At 41.9% G+C, this 15,863-nt stretch overlaps 1 protein-coding gene across 4 annotated transcripts; it reads left to right on the top strand.

Moving 5' to 3' along the window:
- Nucleotides 1-470: 470 nt before the first annotated feature.
- sun2 (Sad1 and UNC84 domain containing 2) lies at nt 471-14,354 on the top strand. Of its 4 annotated transcripts, XM_053418400.1 has the most exons (17): nt 4,600-4,956; nt 6,399-6,451; nt 6,979-7,087; nt 7,213-7,328; nt 8,027-8,398; nt 8,486-8,545; nt 8,752-8,835; nt 9,098-9,291; nt 9,445-9,495; nt 9,652-9,690; nt 10,000-10,194; nt 10,290-10,427; nt 10,517-10,613; nt 10,704-10,819; nt 10,933-11,106; nt 11,190-11,279; nt 11,833-14,354. In XM_053418400.1, the coding sequence occupies exons 3-17, from the start codon at nt 6,981-6,983 to the stop codon at nt 11,950-11,952; spliced, it is 1,953 nt and encodes a 650-aa protein (XP_053274375.1). In that variant the 5' UTR covers nt 4,600-4,956; nt 6,399-6,451; nt 6,979-6,980; the 3' UTR covers nt 11,953-14,354. The 4 variants fall into 4 exon arrangements, with proteins under 4 accessions (XP_053274374.1, XP_053274376.1, XP_053274375.1 ...); XM_053418399.1 differs by lacking the exons at nt 4,600-4,956; nt 6,399-6,451 and adding an exon at nt 471-697; XM_053418401.1 differs by lacking the exon at nt 6,399-6,451 and having other exon boundaries at nt 4,599-4,956; nt 11,836-14,354.
- The last annotated feature ends 1,509 nt before the right edge of the window (nt 14,355-15,863 follow it).

The raw sequence follows: 15,863 nt of genomic DNA, 5'->3' as shown, positions 1-15,863 counted from the left end.
TTTGATTAAAAACTTTGTTATTAATAACCATGGATACAAAATTAACACAAATACAACCTGATTATATAGAACATGGCAATTTACATATTTGCCTTAAAGCCTGCAAATGTAATTTCAATTGAGAGTAAAACATATATATAAAAAACAATCATTAGACTTGATAATATTAATAATATTCATTTATGGAGCAACAGTAGGACAAAAATGTAGTACACTCAATGATGACACTCAATATTTTTCAGATTCAAATACAACAAAGATTCAAATACACACAAAAGCCCAAAGAGGAACATATATAAATAAAAATATGAATCCCTAACATAGAAATAAGGTTTAAAAAACCTTCTTGAACAACAATACCCGGAAATCCACTTTAAACAATACCGTTGTGTGTGTTTTTTTATCTCGAGAACTAGGATGTAAGCCTTTTATTTTGTAAACCAGAACCGGAAACTGTCTGTCTTCCTGCTGCCAGCATCAGTAGCGGTTGAACCGTTGACGCTGTCACAACAACCGTCTGTGTGTTCGAGTCCCCCGGACCCGCTGTCACGTCCCGCGGCTCCCCGCTGTGACCGGTTCTGACCCCTGACCCAGCTGGTTCCGTTCCGGGACGTGGTCGGACATGTTCGAGTGAAGGACTCCCGGTGGAGCAGTCGAGGATTCGGGACAGTTTGTGAACTCACAGCGACAGGACGAGGTGAGTTCCACACTCTGAGATCAGGTCCCGGTTCAAAATGGACTCTGGGCTGTTTGTTATCTTCTTTAAACATCTGGAAACATCTGAAAACATCTGGATACATCTGAGAAGTAGAGTTCTGGTCCAGTTGCTGTTTCTTCTCGGTCACTTCGGGATGATGCTGCTGCTGCTGCTGCTGCGTTCACGGACCAATCAGCATCGTTCAATGTTGTATTGCGTCAAATCCTCTCTAAGAACTTTTCATAGTTTATATTTATTCTGTCTTGAAAACATTGTTCATATTATACACGTTTATTTTTTTACTACAATGTACCAAACATCTATTAAATCATATTTTACTCTCCTGGAATGAAAAGTAACTCTGGACACAACTTGGGAGTGATTAAGATTTAAGATAAGATAAGTTCATAAAAATCCCTTATAAGTCCCACAATGCGGAAATTTGCAATATTTAAGCAGCAAAAGTAAAAAAAAAATAGGCATCAGTAAGTAATAAGTAACAATACTTATGTGTAAGGGATATAGAAACTTATGAATTGAGTAAAAACTAATATAAACAGTGTAAAAACAAGAAGAACATGCACAGTGTGAGGATATGTGTAGTGAAGAGCTGAGGAATAGATGTGTAACAGTTGTAGTCAGTTAAGTTAACTGACTATAATTTCTTTTTAGAGTAAGATCAATATGAATTTTTGGGGGGGGGAGGACTACACCAATATTAGGGACTAATAAAATAGTCAAGCACTTGCAAATAAATGTATATTTTACATTAAACATAAAATGTATTATGAATAATATATACAGTATCACAAGTATAACCAAACATATAGAATTTGGAGCTGCTGCAATACAAGGCTGAGACTTTTGGCAAAATGATGTGAATCAACTAAAAGTGAAGTAAAAGTTATTCTAGAGTTACTTTGATGTGCAGTCTTGTAAAGATTTGAAAGACATATTACATAAATTACTAAATATCATAGCTGGTATAAGAATGTGAACAGAAATTAGCTCAGAGATTAGCTACTTCATAAGTCTAAGTCTTGAATATTACAGTAATGTGTGGTTTAAAATAAATACACATAATAAGTGGAATAAATAAACTGAGATGCAGCTACAAGCAAATAAGGGGAAGGTTGTAAAATTAGTTTTGAGGAACTCTACTGAACTCAGGCTCACAGCTGCTCACTACTGTAAATGGTGGTAAAGAAATAAAGAGGAATAGAAAGAAGAAATGCAAACATCTGGTTCACGTGAGCTAGTAAGTAGCTGCTCAGTTTAAATATCTGCAGCCAGACTTGTTGTCTTTCCTTCTACTCTCAAGGCGATGGGGTAATTTGGGTGAAGCCGGATGACTCATCTGCTCTGTATGTCTGCGTCACGTTTCACTGGCTCCGGCCTAAAGTTAGCCACGGAATCAAACTGGTTGCCAGTGCGCTGTGGTTTGATGAACACCAATTCTCTGCATTCCTTTCTTTTACCCTCTCTCCTTCCTTCTTCTTTTCACCCCAGCTTCTCATTCCTGCACTTTTTCCACAAACTCCATCGCTGGCTCTTCAACCCATAACAGTGTGTTACACATTTTTCCCTCCTGCGGTTTCACACACACACATGTTCATCTTCTCTTTGTCACACACACATGTTCATCTCCTCTTTGTCGTTTCATCCCTTTGTGTCCACCATCTTTGTTGTGGGATTTCTCTCCACCTTTCTCTCCACCTTTCCTTTGTCTTTGTCAGAATCTGTCTGCTCCAGCTCTTTTCTCTCATTACTTCTCTGATCCTCCCGTGTCATGTTCTCTCTTTGTCTGTGCCCTGCCACTGTCTGTCATCATGTGCCCTGCCACTGTCTGTGGTCATGCCACTGAATAAGTCAGAGCGCCCCGCCCGGCCCAGCCCTGAGCAAACATCACCACCACACCCAGAACTCTGCCATCCTCAGATTCTGATCCAGTTAAGATCACTGCTCGTTCACTGTTGGGCTCAATATCCAATCAGCTGATTGATTAATTGATCGACAGAAAGATGCTCAGCTACTGTTTTGATTTGATGAATTGTTTGAGTAATTTTTACGAAGCCAAAATACCTCAAATGTGATCGACCCATCTTTTCTAACATAAGGATTCTCTTCTTCTCCTTGTTGTGGGTTTTTGATGTTTGTTGGATAAAAATAAGACAACAACTTGGACTTAAACATATTTTCTGATGAATTACAGAACAAAATATCAATGTAGCATAACTGAAAGAGTAAGTCGGAATGGAAATAATCATAATTTATAGCTCACATTGGCTTGTACACATATGCTCTTGTGTGTGTGTGTGTCTGTGTGTGTGTGTGTGTGTGTGTGGTTGTGTGTGTCTGCTGTTCTGAATTGATTTTTAAGTCCCCAGAGTGAGTCCATCCTGTTTTACTGTCTTATGCCCAAACGAATTTCCCTTGTATTGTTACCTTTACGGAGGAGGTTATGTTTTCACCCCTGTACATTTGTTTCTTTGTTTGTTTGTTGGTCTGTTTGTTTGTTTGTCAGCAGGATTACACAAAAAAATCACTCTGTGGGATTTCCACAAAACTTGTTTGAATGATGGAACGCGGGCCAAGAAGGAAACCCATGAAACTTTGGGGCAAATCTTGCTTTAAAAAGCTTTTGAGTTGTTGCAGATCTAATTTAAAATCTGGATCTATAATGGGACTGTTGGGCTTTGGTACAAGGGACTCTACTTTGTGCCATTGTAGTTGATGAGGATTACAGGGGCAGCATACTGGTGCTCCTCTGCTGCGGCTCTTTACGGTGAAGTTTGGCTCATTTATCCACTGGAATCATTGAAGTGAAGCTGTAACGCCACACGGCCCAGATGAGTTTTCATAGGCTCCGAGCTTCCTGCGCTGAATAAACAGCTGTTGTCTCGTCGTGCGCGTGATTCCCACAGGTTCTCTGTTCCTATCTGTTTGGCAGTATTCCCTTCTTGGTGAGATTTGCCTATTCATGGCTCGGTCACACCCCCTCCCCCCTCCCCCCCGGGATAAGGGGGAGTCGTGCAGTCGCACATTAACCAAAGCAAAACATGGTTTTCTGAGCCTTCAGCGGAAATACAAAGGCTCCTACAACTGAAACCGAAAGAATTATGATGATCTCTCAAGAATTTAAATTCTATCATGTAATTTGAATCGTAGATTAAGTGGATAGCAGGATTAGAAACGAACAGGGCCTGGTTATAGAAGAATGTGTGGTGTATTTCTACAGCATTGGGATGAATGAAGGCAAAGCAGGAGAAACAGCTCTGTGCATGTGTGTCCTCTGCTCGACTGAGGTGGGGGGGGTTGGTATGTTCAGGAGGGTAAAGGTGCTGAGCCAGCAGGCGGCTCTCAGATGCCATTTATCGTGGCCGGGAGGATTTGAGGGAATTAAAGTACAAACTGCTCAGTTCTCTAGACTCTGAGCTAAAGCCTGTTGAAGAAATGTGACTGTAACTGTGTGAAAGGGAAGAAAGTCTGTGCTCAGTGACAGAGGAGAAATATCTGTGACCCCTGCTGCTGCTTGTTTTGTGTTAGTCAAGATAAAGACATTTTTGGGGGGAAATATGAATCTTGACGTCAAGAATTTGTGATATTTAGGGACTGAAAATTATGAGTCAGTGTAGAATCTTTTTTTGGATCTAGCGGATGTAAATGTGGTTTCAGAGGGAGAGCGTTGGCCCAAGCAGGAGGTTCAATATCTCGCTATTCTCAGTTTCAGTATTAACATCATATTTTCTAATCCCTGCTATTTAAATTAGCTGATGAAACTCAAGCAGCTGAATCTGTTCTCAACGAGCATCTTATCATCGGCTCCGTATAATATCACTCGAGGGATTTAAGCAAATTCTACCAGGACCCGTATTGAAAATCTCCCAGGATGCAAGTGTGAATATGCAAATGGCAAAAGTGCCAAATTGTATTTACGTAATCAGCCTTGTGACTAAAAAAATTGAAACAGTAATATATAAAAATTAATTGGTTAGAATATAAAAATAAAGATTAAGATTCTGACGTTTAACATAGCGACGTTAAGCATGATGAGAACACACCTCTACTGCCTCTTCAGAGAATGTGTATATCTGATGTCACAGTGACTTCCTGTCTCTATCTGCCGAGGCCACTCGACCACAGCTTCCCCTTTCTGTCTTCTGCTGCCGCTCTTTTCAGCAGCATGAGTTAGTCGCTGCACTCCTGTTAGTCCTGTTCTCCGCTGATCTATCGTGAGACTATAACTCAAACTTCACCAGGTTAGTTCCTCTAAGATTTAACTTGTTCATCCGGCACAGGATTAACTGTAAAGTTACGAGACGGGATCCCAGAGAGGGTAATTTTACAGAGTCCTCTTATAGAATAGATTTTGTCATCTTGGTGTTAATTAAATAGTCGATTTGTGCCGTAACTCTTTGTTATGATGTAAAAACAACTTCCTGATGATGAATATGTCAAGCTGTCATGTCAGCCAACACATGTGGCTGTTCTTCAGTTTGCTGCGTCTTCATCTTCACCTCCTCTGCGGTTGAGCCTCGTTGTCGACACTATAACAGCTTTTTTTATTAATAAGCACTTTCCAAAGTGTAGATTCTCAAAAACTCCAAATGCACGAGAAGCAACAACAACAATGACGGCGTTGTATCGGTTTAGATTAGATTAGATTAGAAAACTTTATTTATCCCAAAATGGACAAATCTTGATTACAAATTTGCAGCAAAATTTTGCATCACCACACATTATTGATTGGACCACTATACGTTGGTATTTGATGGATCAACAAGATTGTCTTTATCGCCCCCTACTGGCCCGGCATTCTTGTTTGAGCGTTTGTAGTTTGTTTTCTGTTTTTTTTCTTGCCTGATTGAGATCATTTGTAAAACCAAGGTTGTGTGTGTTGTGTAGACAAGAGCTTGGATTAAAATGAGTGGATACTTGTACAACTTGTTTACAGCAGTGAAGTAGTTATATGAACATGGATTTGATACAAGCACCTGTTTACTGTAATTTTGGGTAAAGCAGATCTTGGAGGGTTTATAAACTTTAGTATTTGTACAACAGTTATTTTGGAAACACCGACACTGTGATAAATCTCCCTGTTACTTACTTACTTATCCCTGTTACATTTGTACATTTGCACATTTGAACATTTGTACATTTGCACTTAACTTATTCCTACTGTATTATCCCACCTATAGTGTATTCATATTTTTATATATTTATCTTGCTCTTAGTGTATTCATCATTCTTATATCATACCTTACCTCTTAATACTGTTCATTTTCCATTTATATTTCCATTTATATTCCATGTATATTTCTAACTGTACGTCATATTTATTTACATATTCCATCTCTGCACTTTAACTGCCATTTTTTTTGCACTTCTGGTTGGATGCTAAACCGCATGTCGTTGTATATGTACTTGTACTGTGCAATGACAATAAAGTTGAATCTAAAAAAAATCTAAAAAGAAAAAAAAAATGATGCCTTCACACATTTCCTTTCTAGTTAAAACATAAAACAAACAGAGATGCACATGAAACCTCAACACAAGTAGTTAAACTCCTGAGCTGTGGTTTATGCTAATGACCTGCGCCCCATAAGAACGAACCAGTGACCAATCGGATCGCTCAGATTAAGTTATGTAACCTTTGTGATGGCAGCGTGTCTGAAAAGCTAAACTGGTTCTTTTCTAACAGACGCCAGCAGGAAGTTAGAGAACGGGGTTGTCTCTGCTCTCGTCTGTTTAACGGTGATATCACCTCCAGATTATTCTTCTCTTTAAAGCATGTTGGCTCAGTTACGGTCCGCTGCATTAATCTGTGTTTTCAATCTGTCTGTAGTGTTTATGATACGTCTGTTCCCTGAATGTCTCTCTCTTCATTCTGTAAGCTTCAGATGCTTCTAGTTGTTTCTTTAATTTCTGCTCTGTGGGTGTCAGTGAGTGCTGGAGCGGCAGGACGCCTCCTGTAGATTAGTCTGGATTACAGATTAACCGAGAGAGCATCTGTCAGAAACTTAAACTGTTAGTATCACTAATATCACTGCCTCCTCTGCTACTGCTCCTTTTATCTGGTACCACTTTGCACTGCTGCTAATACTGACACTGCTTTATAACATTAGACATTTAATTCAAACCAAAACAAGAAGACACAAGAACACGTAGCTACAAACATCAGTGTGATAACAACAATCTGAAATGACAGAAACCATCTTTGGTAAAAATGTGTTGAACGTGCATTTATTATTTATCTTCTTGTTTCTCTCTGTGTCTCTCAGTCATGTCTCGGAGGAGTTCTCGCCTGTTGTCCGGCGGCTACTACAACTCAGACGAGGAGTCGGACTCAAGCAGCGTGACAAACATCTCGTACCGGGAAAACCCTGTCAAGTATGTAACTCGTTGTGTGTTTGTGTGTCTGTGTGTCTCAAGCTTGGATTCAGAAGCTCTTGTTTACCAGCTGTAATGTTAAGGTTCATCTGGATCATAATTTTTTGTGTGTTTTCTTGTCCAAGGGTTTTCAAGAAGAAGGCAGGCACCCGCAAGGCCAGCCCTCGTACCTCCAGCAGAGCCAATAGCAATGCCAGTTCACCCAGCCTCGAGTCGCCCACCACTGCAGACCAGTGTGATGGTAAAAAACAAATTACAACTTCCCCTTTGCTTCAGAGTAATGATGAGATAATTTCCTGTCAGAACCAAAGAAACTATAGTAATAATAGCTCGAATGAAACTTGGATGGGGTCTTTCAGGGACAGTTAAAAAAAAGCCTGTCCAGAAAACTCATGTGTCCACTTGTTCCCTTGATCTCTGGCTGTATAACGTACATTTACTGGTTGTGACCAGTTCAACATGAATGAGAATAATTTTTAAAATGAGACTAATGTTAAGAGGCTTGAAGACTCGAAGATAAAGTGAACATAAGTTTTATAACATATATTTTATATTTCTTTCTGTCGATCCAGTTAAATATCTGGCATCGCAATTAACTAACGACCCCCTGGTGTTGCTAGCACTCAACTTTGTTTTTGTTTGTTATTAAGTGACAAATAATCAAATAAAACATTACTGAGAAATTATTAAAATAATCTTTTGTCGCAGCCTCAATTCAAAGTCTGAAAGAAACCTGTCATTGTAATATTTAATTAATTGCATTTCTAAATAGCACCAGATTTGACCCGGCACTTCTCTGGGCCCTTTACATTACACGTGACAATTATGAATCCAATAATAATTCTCGAGATGAGACCCTCAGAATTATGAGATAGGTGCACAATCGAATAAAAACACAGTTAGTCAAAGCTTTTCTTTCTCCTTGTCCTCGTCTCTCAGGCCCGAGTCCTTCTCCCTCGAGCAGCCAGCCCCCGGCGGTCATGAAGACAGAGACCTACGTCTTCCCGGCAGCGACCCCTCGTCCTGCCCTGACCCCGTCATCATCCCGGAGTCAGACCCCCACATGCTGCCCCTCCGTGCCTCCAGAGAAGAGCCTGTACGCGGGACATTATAGCTCCACCAGGCCAGGATTACACCTCAGGCCCCACCACAAGGAGCTGGGTCAGAGCGCAGTGGACAGCTCGGGCTACTCGTCCTCCGAGGGTATTTACAAGAGGCCCCTCGTGGCCCCCAGCAGCTCCGTTAGAACGAGTGGGGCTCCCCCTCCTGGATACAGGACCAGGATCAGCAGTGCCTTCTCTAGTCTGATGGGTGAGTACGAACTTGTGATGATGTGTTTTCAATGTGTCTGACCTGACGATAGATAGTAACCTCATTGACTCGTTTCTTTCTTTGCAGACTCGGCCTCATTGACGGCCGTCGCAGCTCAGTCCAAAGTCAAGGATCTGACCGCTGGAGGTTTGTCTCAGTGTTTCCTCCATGTGCACGTTAATGTACACATTGTTCTACTGGTTTCCATAAGTCGACTGGTGCTGCATGTGGTCACGCTGCCACGTGGCTGCATACGTACAGCTGTCTCATTGTGTGTTCACAGCCGTTGCACAAGTCTCAGCTCCAGATTATTAAAATCCCTGTAATTCAACATTTTCTTCTCGTCCCCACAGCAAACACCTTGTTCACCCCTCGCGTGAGGAAGGCTTGTGTTCTGTTCCTCCTCCTCCTCCTCCTCCTCCTCCTCCTGCTTCTGTGTAAGTGACATGTGCATTTTTACAAGATTCAAGTTTTACATGTAGGAGACGACTCGTCATCCCCTCGGACGTGTATCGTTCTAAAAAGGATTTTGTAGGGCGAAGACAACTTAGAGTAGTAGAAGTTCTCCAGGAAGTTGTTTTGCACAGGTGGCATTATGTGTTTTGACCTCCTCTGCACCCCCACCCCAGTGTGATTGAATGAGATGGCTGATGTTCCTCAGGACTGTTCTTAAAGCCCGGTGCCTCCTGTTCTCTCCAGGTCTTTGGTTCCTCTTCCCCTTGTTGACCTCTTTCATCTCCCGCATGAGTGTCACAAAGGCCCCGTCACCGACTAAACCAGAGAGTCGACCTGTTATCACTGCCACTGCTCCTCCTCTTCCTCCTCCTGCTCCTGCTCCTGCTCCTGCTCCTGCTGCTCCTCAACCCAGCACCATGCCTCCTGCACCTGTGGTGGTAGGACTCACCTGCATCTCACTCATTTTGTGTGTCTGTCTGTAAAACCATAACGCTTCACAAAATTCTGGAGAAAAACGGTAAAGAACATCGAGTTCCTTATGACAAACTGTTAATTTGGGATGAAAGTTCAGTGTCTTCTTGTTCCTCCAGGATCCAGCTGTTGTTTCTGCTGCTGTTGAAGCCAAGACGCAGAATCTTTTGGTAAGAAGCAGATCATCAGTTAATTTGTTTTCACTTTTCCAACTTTACCAATGAACACATAGATAGACAGAGACTCAATCGATTCTCTGTGGATTTCTAGGAAAAGAAAAAGGGTCAACTCTGGGACTTAACTTCATTTTGTGTGTCTGTTTGCAGGCAGAGCTGCTGCTGAAGCAGGAGCAGCTCTTCTCCCAGGTGAGACCATCTGTCTGTGTCTAGTTCATTTATTCTTTGCTGTGTGGGCGGTGGGACGTCTTCACCTGGTGAGGTCAAAGTGGACAAGATTAGAATTAAGATGGACCACAGCGACATCCAGTGGTGATGAGGGAGAACACACAGATTTTTGCATGATGTTTCTACGTCTGCCAAGGAGGTTGTGTCTTTATCTGTGTTTGCTGCATTACACAAAAACTACTGGACCATGAACCATGAAATTACTGGAAGGACTTGGTATCAGTCAAAAAAAAAACAATTCAAGTTTGGTGCGACGTCTTCCTCTCTCAGATGAAGGAGCGGTTGAACCTGGACTTGCAGGGTATCAAATCCAGTCTAGACGCTGGGGACTCGGACACTCGGCTGCGTCTGAAGCAGGAAGTCGCCGGCCTGGGCAGGAAGATGGTGGAGTATCAGACGGACAGTCGGTCTGCTGCTGTCGGCCTCAGCCTCAGGATCCAAGCTGTGGAGGCGGAGAATTCCAAGGTAACAATGCTAATAGAGAGATCCGCAGAAATCCAACCTGCTGCCATGTTTCCTTGAGGTTGTGACACTAAGATGTGACGGCCTCTTCCTTGTAGCTCTCCCAGGAGTTGTCCTCCATCCAGCTCACGCCTCCTCCAGCCCCTTGTCCTGAAACCACCGCTGCCCCCGTCCAGGACCATCTGACCCCAGAGCTGCAGCAGGCCATGGAGAGGTGGCTCACCGACCGCATCAAGGTGGGTGGGGAGAGACTCTAGATCTAAGGCTCTGGGACTGCTAATGGGCTCTAGATGTTTCTGATGCTCTGTGTGTGACTGTGTCTCAGGAGCAGGACGTCCTCAGACTTGGGGACAAAGGGATCAACGCTGACCTGGGACGTCCCATGGCCGACAAAATGGCCGACTTCGCCCTGGAAACTCAAGGTCGGGAACATCTCCACGTCTCGGTCACGATACTTCTTTACAGATAACTCATACTAACGACCTGTCTCTGCTTTGTGTGTCTGTGTGTAGGTGCCAGCGTGATCAGCACCAGGTGTTCGGAGACCTATCGAATCCGCTCAGCGTGTGTGACCCTGTTCGGTTTTCCCCTGTGGTATCCGTCCGAAAGCCCACGCACTGTTATTCAGGTCCAATCAAACCTCACCTCTTTGTTTCCTTTGAATCTTCTCTGTTCCCATTTCAACTTCTATTCTACTGATGCTGTCACCTGGAACTTACTTTTACCTCCCTCCCTCTACAGGGTAACCCGGTGCTGCTCCCGGGGAGGTGTTGGGCGTTTCACGGCGTCCAAGGGATTCTTGTCATCTCTCTGTCTCACCCTGTGAGGATCACCCATGTGACACTGGACCACCTCCCACGCTGTAACTCCCCCACCGGCCGCATCGACTCCGCCCCCAAAGACTTTGAAGTCTACGTGAGTGGCCTGTTGTCTGTGATTTAACCTCAAGTGGAAAACTGAGAGATTCTCCTAAAGTGAGTCTGTACTTTGTCTCCCAGGGAGCGACAGACGACACAGAGGAAGGAACCCTGTTGGGGACTTTCACCTACGATGAGGAAGGAGAGTCGACACAGACGTTTCAGCTGCTGGTGAGTTCACACTATCACATCTAAAGAAGCTTTCACACCTGGAAGTCTGAGCCAAGGATTATGTCTTTAAAAATAAATGAACCTGTGTCCTTTATTAATTTTTGTTGCCACTGTAAAATCATGATATTATTACCACCAGCTAAATTAACGTCCTCGTCTTTAGTTTGGACCCAAACCTCCTCTTCTGGTCGGACCACATTTGGCTCCGCTGGTCTGATGGAACTTTTCACAAAATTGAATTTAGCCTAAAGCTTCAGTGAAAAGTTCGGACCAAACAAGGAAGATGTGAAAGAACCGTAAATAGACAAAGACACAATATTTACATAAAGTCAAAACATGACCTAACTACTTCCTGTTCTATGTAGCAAGATTAGACCAGAAACTAATGACATAGATGAAAACTGTTTTAATGTCAGAATGTACTATGATGTCTCTTTCACCCTTAAATTAAACATCTTTCCTCTCTCTCTCTCTCTCTCTCTCTCTCTCTCTCTCTCTCTCTCTCTCTCCCCTCCCCCTTCTCCTCCTCTTCTCTCCTGGGCTCCGGCACCAGAAGCCCAGTGAGGAGGTCTACAGGTTTGTGGAGCTTCGTGTGCTCAGTAACTGGGGACACGTTGAGTACACGTGTCTGTACCGGTTCCGCGTCCACGGGAAGATGGCGTCCACCACGTGAGACCCGCTGGCTGCAGCACCGTGATTCGTCAAAACAAATCAGGAAGGACTTTTGAAATGTCGTTTTTAGAACAGAAAGTCAAATCCATGCTTATGCTACTGAAACGTGTCTGATGCTGATGAATGGAGCTTCTGTGTGTCGGCAGGTTTGTTGTGGTTTGAAGCTGCTTAATGTTGAAGTGACAAATCACAGGAGGGGTTGTTTTTTTATGCAAAAGTTGAAGCGCACACAAATGTACATAATGACGTGTTGATTATATTTCTAAACAACAAATATCTACCTAGTAAAACCTTTCGGGAGCTTTATGCTGTCAGACTTATGAACGTGCCACAAAATAATGTTTTTAACTCTTATGTGTTCTTAATTATTATTTACTATTGATCAGATATTTCCTGCTTCACAATCGCTGCGGAGAAAAACACGTTTCTTTACAAAGTGCAGTGGCGCAGCTGGATGTTACACAGTCCTCAGTGGTACGTTAACAGAAGAGTTATTCAGTCACTGACTTTTACACGTTGTGAACTAATGTTTGCACCTCAGAGCTTCTCCCACATTCGTGAGGAAGTGACTTGAATAACAAAATAATAACAATTATTTTCTGTGCTGATTAATGAATGAATCTTCAGTCTATTAAATGTCCCAAAATAGTGGAAATGCAATTTAAATTTCCCCACATCCCTCGGTGACGTCTTCAGATTTATTTATTATGTTGGACCAACAGTCTGAAATGCAAAGCTATTCAGTTTACTGTCGTGTACGTAAAGAAAAGTATTAAATCTCACGTTTTGAGTTGATTAATGTGCTTTTGTTTATCAACTATATAATGAATCAGTGCAGGTCAAAGGTCTATAATTCATATTTTATTGTGAAGTTCTCAGTCATGCGTGAAAATCCCCTGTTGTCTGATTCTTTTTGACCTCACGTTCTTCTGAGTGTCGCTGATGTTGTGACTAAACGTCCTGTAAACATGAGGCAGCGCTGTATTTTAAATGTATTATAACATTTCTACGAAAGGTCAAATATGCAGCTTAAACATTTACCTTCTCTGTTTTCCGTGTTAGTTTCAGCTCAGTGATTTACTGCTGGTACTTGAATACTTGAAAACCTCTTTTTTCTAAACGTCTTCGAGTGGAGTCACGTTGACTCTGTGACGTCAGCGTTTCTTCTTCCTTGTACGTGAAACTTTTAGTTTTGAATGAGTGACGCAACCAGGAGAGAAAAGTGTTATTTATTTGTAAATTAAAATGTATTCATGCTGAATTCATGCGTTCGGCTCAAGAATTCAGTTTAATTATTATTTGAGTGTATAATCGTTAAAGTTTACACGTTGAAAATCTCCGCCGCTCAATGACTAAAATGACAAAACTGCACTTAGCAGCGCGTACTTCAGGATCATAACCATTTCATGTTCATGTATGTTTTTTTTGGTGTAGAAAATATTTGACAGTTGTTGTTATTCCAGGTCAAATCCAGGATCTCTCTGTCTCTCTGATTTCCATAATTCAAATTTAGATGAGTTGTAAATGAGATGTAGAAAAACTGAAACCGTTGAGAGAGAGAGAGTGATGATTTGGATCAAGACAAGGCAGAGTTACACCCAAGTATCAGGAGTTGTGTGTTAGTTACGGTATTTTATAAACACTTAATTGGCAGTTTATTAGGTACACTTATTTTAATGCAGTGTAATAACACTGTACTCTCTGTTCCACACCTCAGAAACTGTCTCAACACAGGCATCATAACCCTCAGTAGAGAACGAGGTGTTCCTAATAAACTGAAAATACTTCGGCGAGGATGAAACTTTACTGGACAAAACATTGATATAATATGTGCTGGTAACATGAATTCATAATTATCATACATTGCATTTCGTGTCTAAACTGGTGTTTGTATTTCCAAACCGTTTCTAGATGTTTTGATTATGTGTAACCATGAATTATGATTCAGAGGCAATTTTATTTGACACTGAATTGAGTTGATTGGCTGTTGAGATGAAAATCATATTGAATGTGTTTTGTTCAACACATGATTTCATGTATTTTCATGTGTTTTCAGCTGTTGAACAGCCTCTTCAATCATGATGCTGTGTCGGTTCCCTGAACACAGAATGAGAACTGTGGGACCTTTGTGTTTATAGCCATATGAACAACACAGAGAACAAAGTGTTTATCAGAGTCAATTAACTTCATCTTTTTTTATATTTACACATCTGATATTCATAGAAATCCAAAAAGTCACTGGAATGATTCTTTTACTTTTCTAACAACAGTTTTTCTCTCTTTAAATTGAACTTTATCGTTTTTCAGCTACTGCCTGACGTGTTCTCTATTTTAATACAAATCCTATTTGTACGACAAACTGGGATGTTTGTATGATTTATTAAATAAAAACATTGAAACATATGTAAAGTTTGTTATTGCATTTATTGTTTCAAAAGTTATGTTTGCCAATCCTGCACATGCTCATTACAGAAACAGATTCACAAACACAAACGCAATGTTGTAGCCTATTACTGTTGCATATTTCTAAATAATGAATGTTGTTGTGGACGTACAATCAATGTTGAGTAGCTTCCTTTTGTTATATCGACTCCTTATCACAGATAATACATCAGTTTCACAAATTTAAAGATCAAGGATACAAATTTTGCCATTTCTGGTTTGCAAACAAGCATTTACACACACGCAGAAACCAACTGTGCTAATTTCAACTTTTGAATATTCTCAGAAGTAACTAGAAGATCTCATACCTCCACCAGGGCCGCACAATCAGAAACATGTCAAGTTCTTTTAGTAGAAATTATAAATGAAAAGGAAAGTAAAGCCCCACCCATCTACACAAATTCAAGCAAATCGGTTACATAGATATTACGTAATCTTGCTAACTAACTAACTAGCTAACAAACAAACAAACACTGAGGAAAATGCTACAAACCTCTGCTTACGCTAACGCCCCCTTGTTCCATGACAAAGCTGCGTCTCCCATTAATTATCTCGAATATGGCGGGAAACAGTTTTTCTAATTTGTCCTGCGACTTTTTTCACACCTCTCAAAATAACGTAAGACGTCTCTGACTTGATGACCTCAGTCAGAACTCATCGTTTGCAAGTGGCATACGACCTTTATGACCGTGTGTGCACCGCAGCTATAGATACAGAACGAGGGGGAGTAGTGGACGATGACCAGCACAAAGGAGGTGAGCACTATCTTGAACGCGCGTCTCTTCATAGGGTGGAGCTCCTTCCCACCGGGCCCCGTCTGGCGGAGGGACCTGAGAATCAGCACGCTGCAGGTGGAGATGATCGTGATGACACAACACAGGAGCACCATGATCACCTTCCACCGCAGGGGTCTGGAGTATTTCATCAGCAGGCAAGAGAGAGCTGTGATCACGTTCACCACGAAGCACATGGACAGCCTCAGCCTGGGAACCTTGAGCCGGAGGAAGACCAGCGGGTGGCAGACCGCGATGTAGCTGTCCAGACTCAGGAGGCAGAGCAGGAGCGGCCCTCCGGCTTGACTCAAACTCCAAGCCACGAAGTTGGCCGACTCCACTGATGGAAGCCACAAGAACCGGATGTACTCAGAGAGGATTATAAAGCAGAAGAACAAGTCGAATATGGCCAGCTGGAGGGTGAAGATCTCGGAGGTGCAGCAGATGCCAGGTTTGAACAGCAGGAGGCTGATGACCAGAGCGTTGGCAGGAATTGCATTATAGTTATTATCCAGATCCAAATTCATATTGCATTTTTACTTATTAATTACTTTTTATTGACGTCCATGTCTCTTAGATTTCTCCTCTTTGCAGCTGCAACACGGCAAATTTCCCTTTTGAAGGATTTTCTTTCTTATCTTAAGATTTAGTTTCATGAACCCGTGCATTTAACTCAAAAGAAACATTTAACGTTCAA

This window comes from Pleuronectes platessa, chromosome 3 (genome assembly GCF_947347685.1).
Source record: "Pleuronectes platessa chromosome 3, fPlePla1.1, whole genome shotgun sequence".
Taxonomy (NCBI): Eukaryota; Metazoa; Chordata; class Actinopteri; order Pleuronectiformes; family Pleuronectidae; genus Pleuronectes; species Pleuronectes platessa.
Note: the sequence above shows the minus strand (reverse complement) of the source record. Positions and strands in the feature narration are given on the sequence as shown.

What these genes read in the sequence shown, in the direction of transcription:
- sun2 (XM_053418399.1), top strand. Translation starts at nt 6,981, where the DNA reads ATGTCTCGGAGGAGTTCTCGCCTGTTGTCCGGCGGCTACTACAACTCA. An exon ending in GGCTCACCGACCGCATCAAG is followed by an intron (nt 10,428 to 10,516) that starts GTGGGTGGGGAG and finishes ACTGTGTCTCAG; the next exon opens with GAGCAGGACGTCCTCAGACT. An exon ending in CTTCGCCCTGGAAACTCAAG is followed by an intron (nt 10,614 to 10,703) that starts GTCGGGAACATC and finishes GTCTGTGTGTAG; the next exon opens with GTGCCAGCGTGATCAGCACC.